This window comes from Leptonychotes weddellii, chromosome 10 (assembly GCF_054177405.1).
Source record: "Leptonychotes weddellii isolate Sample4059 chromosome 10, ASM5417740v2, whole genome shotgun sequence".
Lineage (NCBI taxonomy): Eukaryota > Metazoa > Chordata > Mammalia > Carnivora > Phocidae > Leptonychotes > Leptonychotes weddellii.
This window is the reverse complement of record NC_138378.1, coordinates 25,240,138-25,248,321: the sequence shown is the minus strand read 5'-3', so window position 1 is coordinate 25,248,321 and position 8,184 is coordinate 25,240,138. Positions and strand designations below refer to the sequence as shown.

At 52.8% G+C, this 8,184-nt stretch overlaps 1 protein-coding gene across 1 annotated transcript in view; it reads left to right on the top strand.

Annotated features, from left to right (window-relative positions):
- Positions 1 to 2,775: 2,775 nt before the first annotated feature.
- SUN5 (Sad1 and UNC84 domain containing 5) overlaps positions 2,776 to 8,184 on the top strand; it is a 17,711-nt gene continuing 12,302 nt past the window's right edge. Inside the window, 4 exon segments of the mRNA XM_081832280.1 lie at positions 2,776 to 2,791; positions 4,345 to 4,419; positions 5,458 to 5,524; positions 6,432 to 6,493. Of these exon segments, the coding sequence (XP_081688406.1) occupies positions 2,776 to 2,791; positions 4,345 to 4,419; positions 5,458 to 5,524; positions 6,432 to 6,493 (220 nt within the window).

Here is an 8,184-nt window from a genome sequence, read left to right as displayed (position 1 = left end):
CAAACATGGCCTTTGCCAAAATGTTTCATCCTATGTGTGTGGTGGGGCTGCCACGTAACCAGGCTGCTGCCAACGGCTACAAGGCCCTGGGGATGGGCCACTCTGGGGCCTCCTAGGCCAGGAGATCTCGGGAAAGAGGACTGCTCTGAGGGGGACCCCCTCATCACCCCAGCCAGGCCTGGCCAGGCCCAGGAGGACGTGGATGCCCCAAGTCAGGGGGGCTGACTCGCTAACCTCTGGGGCCTGGCACCTCTCAGCTCTCTCAGAAACATGACCCCTTTTAAGAGGAGCAGGAGGTTACCTGAGCCCTAGCCCCAGTCACTGACTGAGCCCTGCTCCTGATCACACACCGAACCCTGACTCAAAGGGCAACAGACGAGAGGGCATGTGGATGACCCCGCCCTGCTACTTCATACCGCAGGCTCCCTCCAAATGCCTATTTCACTCACAGTGGATGCAGCCCATCGTCTCTTTCTGCATTACCAACTCCAGCCTCCGCCTTGGCTCTCTGCGCCCGAGGAGCTGTGTGTGCACAAGAAGCAGCTTGTATATGTGTGTGGAGGGGGTGTGTGTGTTTCTCTGTATGTGGTTGCGTGTGTGCACTCATCACACACATGTGCATTAGCTACTAATGACTGGGATCAGAGGAAAATGTGTGTGCGTGAGTGTGTACATGAAGCGGGCATGTTGGCATCTCAGTTTATGTTACCTGCCCGTGTACACGAACCTACATGAGTGCAGGCATGGGAGTTTTGTGTACAGTATGCATATGTGGGCTTGGTACACAGAGCGTGTCTGTGGGGGTGTGGTTTAGGTGCGTGTGTGGACGCTATGGGTGAATAGTTGACTGTTTCTTGGCATGAGTGGGGGCGGAATTTATATGTGTTTGTGCATTTACTGTCTGCCCCTCTGCATGGCTCAGCTGGAGTATAGGCACAAAGGGACTTGGAGCCTTTCCCCACTCCAGAGCCCTTCATGGCTCCCACCGACTCCACACCAGCCCCAATACCAGGCCCAGAGCCCACGCCCACCCTCTGTTGGATCCCCACTAGGGCCCACAGCATTGCCCGGGACCACAGACCCCAGCAAGCCCTCCCCTGAAAGCACAGAGCCCCCCTGCCCCGTTCATATGCCAGGTACTCTCTCACATCCTACTCCTGGCCCCCTGGCCCTCACTGTCACCGGGGCAAACAGCAGACTCGGTGGAAAGGGGCACAAATATTGACCAAAGCCACTCTCAGTGTTTGCTCTTGGCATGAACACTTCCTCTTCCTCAACATACCCAGCGCAGGCCATATTGACTGACAGCCAGTGGACACACCGGAGGGAGATCCTCACCAGCCCCTCCTCCCTACAGCAGCGGCCAGCATGGTTGAGTGAGCACCTGCTACGGGCAAGGCGCTCCCCCAGCCACTTTGCCCTCCTCTCCCGGGACAGGAGCTGGTTCCGTTCACCTCTGGAGCTGGTGCCTGGAACATACCAGGGGCTCAGTAAATATCCGTTGAATGAATGAATGAACAACTGAAAGACCCTTGTACCAATCCTAGTGGCAGCATTTCAGGGCTTCCCCTTCACCGAATGTTCTCAGGGGTACTGTATGAGTTTCCTCTTGCTACTATAACAGATTGCTACAAACATAATGACTTAAAACACAAACTCATTCTATTTCTGGAAGTCAGAAGTCCAACATGGATGTTGCTTGGCTGAAATCAAGGTATCAGCAGGACTTTGTTCCTTTCTAGAAACTCTAGGGGAGGATTCGTTTCCCTGCCTTTTCCAGCTTCCAGAGGCTGCTTTCACTGCCTGCCTTAAGGCCTCGTCCCCTTCAAACCAGCATGTTGGGCTGAGGGTTCCTCATGCTGCCTCCCTCTTCCATTTACCAGACCCTTATGACACCGGGCCTGCCTGGATAAGCTAGGATATTCTTCTATCTCAAGGTCAGCTGGTTAGCGAGCTTAATCCCATCTGCAAGCTCCAAATCACCTTTGTTCTGTAACCTAACACAGCCCCACGTTCAGGTGTTAGTATGCAGGCCTTCCCGAGGGGCGATTCTTCAGCTTACCACTGGAACTTAGCCTACAATTTGAGAAACTGCCACCCAGGGACAAAAGGAGTTCCTTTTAGCTTCATAATCTGAATAAACTCTCCATCGGCAGGGCTGACAGGAAAAAAACGTAGCCAGACATTTCCACTCTGTTATGCTTTTATTTGTCTCCAGCAAATGTAGAACTTTATTAAAACAACAGCATATACATCATTTTGTGTTATGCGAGACCCACATGTAAGATGCCTTCACGTACAGCCTAAGCAGGTGCTGAGGCAGGTGGCAAGTCTGGGAACCTTGGAGCAGGGAAGGAGCTGGGGGCACGAAAAAGCCTGGCCTGGACCTTGGAGCCTCTGCTCTGGCTGCTGCACAGCCCCTGAGATCCTGGCATGGCCCTTCCTGTCCTGGGGCCTCAATTTCCTCCTCTGGAAAGTGGAAAGTGGGTCACAATGGGTCCATCCAAGGGGGAGTTCCAGGGCCGAGCTGGAGACTGGGCAGAGACCCCGCCCTCTGCTCTATGAGGTCACAGTGCCCACAGCTCTGCTTGACCCGGCGAGATCCTGCGTGGCACCTTCCAGGGAACGCTAGGAAGTGGCTGCGGCGGCAGCCGCTTCCCCCTCGCTGACTCCCAGAGACCCCCCGCACCACCGCCCCCCACCGGATTTCCTAGAGAAGAAAATCGATGCCACGGTCCTCAAGGAGCCCCGGGGACCCGTGTGACCCGCCCGAGGATGTCAGGCCCAGGAGGTGAGGATGGCAGCCCTTCCCTCTGCCGGTTCTTTGCAGTTTACAAAACGCTGGCCCTCTGCCCTCTCCCCCGGAGGTGAGCGGGCATGACCCACGGCCTTCATGGAGGCAGCAGCTGAGGTCGGGGAGGTCTGACGGTGGATTTCCGGTGGAGGGGCAGTCATCCCCAACACGTGCTTATTGAGCACCTAGTGTGTGCGGGCACTGGGCAGGGTGCTGGGGACACAGGCTGCACCCAGCGGGTGTGCTCCCTGCCCCCATGGAGGTCCCAGGCTAGCGAGGGAGACGGCGGTAAGTGGGGAAACGCGCGCCTCTGCCATCTACCTGCCTACCGCTGGGCCCCCAAAACGGGGTGTATATCCCAAGAGGGTATCCAAAACAATCCCCTGGGGTGAAGGGGAGAACTTATTAGAACTCCAGCGTATATATTTTTAGCTCACCCTCTTTTAATTTCTATTACTCAAGAATGTATAAATAAATCTGCACATTTGAAAGAGTAAATAATATATATGTGGTGTTATATATAGAATTTCTTAAGGAATAAACATAAATACATTGGGGGAGGGTATAATAATAAATGTTTGGAGACCATTGTCTTAAGAAATAAATAAAAATTTGTTATCTCACGCACCAAGAGGTCCCAAGAGGTGGATGGCTCCAGAGCACGTCAATGCTGCGTGTCTGCAATGTCCCCTGAGACCCAGGTCCCCGCCATCTTTTTGCTCTTCCTGTTGGCCTCCCCGCTGTCAGAGCTGGCTACCACAGTTCCAGGGGCCCGGAGAAGCTTGGCTGTCTAGGTGCAAGGAGAGTGGGCCTTGTTTCCCGTGGGTCTCATTTTAGCGACAAGAAAGCCTTTTCCGCAAGTGCCAGACCCCAATACCCAGCCCACCCCCACCCCCACCCCTCACCCCTGCGGAGCGGCCCCCACCGAGCCGACCACAGCAAAGGCACTGGGAGTCCTAGAGCGGGCTTGGAGCAATCAGGATTATCCAAAAGCACACGGGCGGGGTAGGAGGGGACAAGGGACCAAAACCAGTCTCCTGCCAGCGAGGGGAGGGATTGGCTTTTGGCGGATAACCACCGGTGACTACCAGAGCAGACGGAGTCCTTTCCTCAAAAGAGACTTGGCTTTGGGGTCAGTCAGCCCTGGGTGTGTCCCTGATTCACAGGCTGGCGGTCTCGGGCAAACTTCTCTGCACCTCAGTCTCTCAATCTGGAACACGGGGACAACCGCGTTTCTTAAAAATTCTAAAATGCGATTCTGAGTCTTGTTATCCCCAGGCCCGCCGCAAGAAGCCGGAACACCTGCAGGATAACAGAGGACACTTTGCCAAACGCGAGTGAGCAGGGCGGGGAGGGGGAGCCCCGGGGTCTTCGTGAACAGTAAGGGGCCGAGGCTCAGAGATGCCCAGATGGGCACCCCGGGGTCACCCAGCGGGGGGTGGGGTGGGAAGCAGGGATGGCCACCCCCAGCTCAGGGTGCTCCCCTGGAGTCTGCAAGGCACCATGTCCCCGAGGCTAGCACTGACACGACAGCCCCACGCTCTCTGCAGGTGATGCCTTCGTGCTGCCTATCCGCATCAGCGCCCCAGCCCTGGGCCTGACCCAGTGCCTGCTGGCGTGTGTGTGTACGTATGTACTGAAGAACCGCCCTGGCTATCGGCCTGGGCCTGGGAAGAGGGCCCAGCCGCAGGCCAGGCTGACCAGGGGGGGTAAGGCCTCTGCCAGGCTGCAGGGGAGGGAGGGAAGTCTGGGGGTGTCAGGAGTGTCATTCCAGCCAGGATCTCTTTGGTGGCTGGAGAGAGGGAGTAGGAGAGAGACACACTGTTTGGAGGAGGAGCTAACTGTCGGGCCCTCCCCTACTCGACACCCAGCCCAGCCCCTGGGCCAGGAGGCCGCTGGTGAAGTCCCGGGAACAGTCTGACGCCATGCGCCCTCACTTCGGGAACGTGGTCTGACCACACTCTAAAGATCCGTCTTCTACTTCTCTGTTCATCCACCTGCCCCTCCACTTACTCATCACTCAGTCATTTCTCGGATCATCTGTCCGCATAGCCATCTGTTGTCATATCCGTGGGCCCCGTTATTTCAGCCAGCCAGTCAACCATTCACCGAGTCAACCATCAGGTCCCCCGTTCCTTTATCTGCTAATATTCACATCCACCCAGTCATCCACCCATCCATCCTTCTAGCTAGCCTTCCATCTGCCCATCCTCTCATCTGTCTTCCTATTTAGCCACCTTCCAAGCCGTGGTCTCATCATTCTTCTGTCCATTCATGTATCCTCCCACCTACTTATCTATTCCTGAATCCCAACTTTTTATCTAGCTCCCTGCTGGGTAACACCAGGCCGCCAGGGATAAACCAGACAAGGACCCTGCCCTTGAGAAACTCCCAGTGTCTGGGAATGGGCAGAGGCACATCCCAGACTTTTTGTGCTCCCGAGTCACTGTTAGGTAGCTATTAACTGCCGGTCGCAAGCCATGCTCACCTCTAGGACCCGTCCTCCCTCTGAGCTGGCGCTCACCCGTAAGCAGAGCAGGGTTACCCTGGGCTCGATTAGAAAATTGAGAGGGTCTCCCAGCAAGAGGGCCTTGCCCCCTGCAAGGCTTTGTAGGGTAAGAACAAGGGTGCAGCTGCTCACCGCCCTCCTGCCTCCCCTGCAGCCTGGATCACCTGCCTGGCCTGCTTCCTAAGGACTCAGGTTCACCAGATTCTGTTCAGTACCTGCAGGTGAGCAGGGGCAGGCGAGGGGAGGCCGTTGGGGGCAGGGAACATGCAGCTGGTTACCATGGCAGCCCCCTCACTGGTTTGAACCTCCTCATGATCACCAGACCAAAGAAGCCATCCCAAACCTGGCTTTTATCATACCTCTCGCCGCAGAACCCACTGTGGCTTCCTCCTTCACCTGCAGCCTTCTGGAATCCTGTCCCATGCTTCCTTTCTGAGCTGCCTCATTATGTGTCCTGCTGTGGATCCATCGGGCTGGCAAGGCTAGGGTTCTCACCCCCTGGGCCTGCTATTCCTATTTCTGCCTCAGTACCTTGGCACATGCTGTTTTTCCTGCCTGGAATGCCTGTCCCATCCTTTCACTTCACCCTTCTGGTCCATGCAAACTCCTCCGAATTCCTGTAGAGCTTTCCACCTCATTCATTCACTTAGAGTTTGCATTCTAAACATCTCAATGCCTACTCTGGGCCCAGCCTTGACCCTCACCACTCCTGAGCTCCCAGTCAGGGGAAGGCAGGCAGACACCAAAACCAGTGGTAAGGGGAGGAGGCCGGTTTTGACTCTGGAGGTCGTAGGAGGAGGGGACGTTCGTCTGTGTTGAACTCTGAAGGATGTGCTCACCAGGACAGAAGTGAGGGAACAGACAGTTTGTAGATGGAGAAAGGGTGTGAAGAGGATGTGGGTGACCACTGTGAGTGGATCTCTGACGGCCCCAGATACGGGAGTAAGAGCTTTCTTCCCCCTGTGATGCTGTGCAGCCCCAGGACTCAGTCAGCATCTTGGAGGGGGTGTCTCACTGCCCAGGGTGGGTCCTTACCTTCCCGGTGGGAAAAGGGCAAGGGCCAGGCCAGGATTTGCTAGCCTGTGCAAAGCCTCTCTTCACCTTGACCGCTGCTTCCTTCTCTTCCAGATGCAAGCTGTTCTTCCAGAAGCTCGTGGAAAAGACAGGTGTTCTGGTCCTCTGTGCTTTTGGTACGTCTCCGGGGCCCTGCCCCAGGTAGAGGTATCCCTGAGCTCTCGCCCCACCTGGGGAGGGAAAGAGTGAAGGCTCTGACACTGACTATGTGACCCTGGGCAAGACAGTGACCTTCTAGGAGGCTCAGTTTCCCCATCTGTCTAATGAGTGTTGCTGTGAGGAGTAAATTAACTGATGACCAAGGAAATTTTTGGAAAGCTAAGAAAAGCCTTGAAAACTGTAAAGTTCTCCCCCAACCATGGTATGATCATTATTACTCATTTCTGAGTTTTCTATGGCTTCCTTCCAACCATTGCTACCCACCTCCCACATCACAGCTTTACTTTCCCAGGCAAAGGGATCTCCTCCCTCCACTCAAGCATACTGGCCCAGGGAAGTGTGGTTGGGCGGGGTGTGTGTGTGGAGAATTTCCTAGGAAATTAGAAATTCCTAGGAAACTTAACCCAACAAATAAGATTTTTTAAAATAATGGCTTTATTGAAATATAATTCGCATACCATAAAGATCACCATTTTCGCATGTATAATTCAGTGGTTTTTAGTATATTCACAAAGTCATGCACCCATCACCACTATCAAATTCCAGTATTTTCACTACCCCCACAAAGAAATTCCCCAGTCCCTATCACAGTTTCCTGTTCCCCCTCACCCCAGACCTAGGCGACCAACTACTAATCCATTTTCTGTCTCTATGGATTTGCCTATTCTAGACATTTCGTATAAATAGAATCATACAACAATATGGGGTCTTGGTGGTTTCTTTCACTCATCCTTGTGTTCTCAAAGTTCATCCATGGTGTAGCATAGAACAACATTTGACCCTTTTTTATGGCTGAAAATATTCCATTGTATGGATATGCCATATTTTGTTTGTCCATTTATTGTTTGATGGATATTACAGTTGTTTCTGCTTTTTGACCACCATTATTAATGTTCCAGGGAATCTTCCTGTAAAATACTTGTGTGGACATGTGCTTTAAATTCTCTTGGGTAGAGGCACCTGGGTGGCTCAGTCAGTTGAGCGTCCGCCTTTGGCTCATGTCATGATCCTAGGGTGCTGGGATTGAGTCCCCCGTTGGGCTCCCTGCTCAGCGGGAGAGTCTGCTTCTCCCTCTCCCTCTTCCTGCCACTTCCCCTGCTTGGCTCTCTCTCTCTCAAATAAATACATAAAATCTTTAAATAAAGAAAGAAATTCTCTTGGGTTTATATTTAGAAGCGTAATTGCTGAGTCATGAGGCAACTCTATACTTAACTATCTGAGAAATTGCCAAACTTTTTTTCCAAAGTAGCTGCACCATTTTACGTTCCCACCAGCATGTATGAAGATCCAATTTCTCCACATCCTCACCAACACTGGTTATTATCTTTTATTTTAGCCATTTGGGGAGGGGGTGAAATGGTATCTCACTGTGGTTTTTATTTCATTTTGCTAATGATTAATGATGTTGAGCATCTTTTCATGTGCTTATTGGTCATTTGTAGATCTTCTTTGGAGAAATGTCTATTCAGATCTTGGCCCATTTTTAAATTGGTTTGTCTTTTTATTATTGAGTTGTAAGGGTTTCTTATATAGTCTGGATACAAGTCCCTTATCAGAGATACAATTTGCAAGTATTTTCTCCCATTCTGTGGGTTGTCTTTTCACTTTCTTGATGGTTTCCTTTGTGACACAAATTTTTAAATTTTTT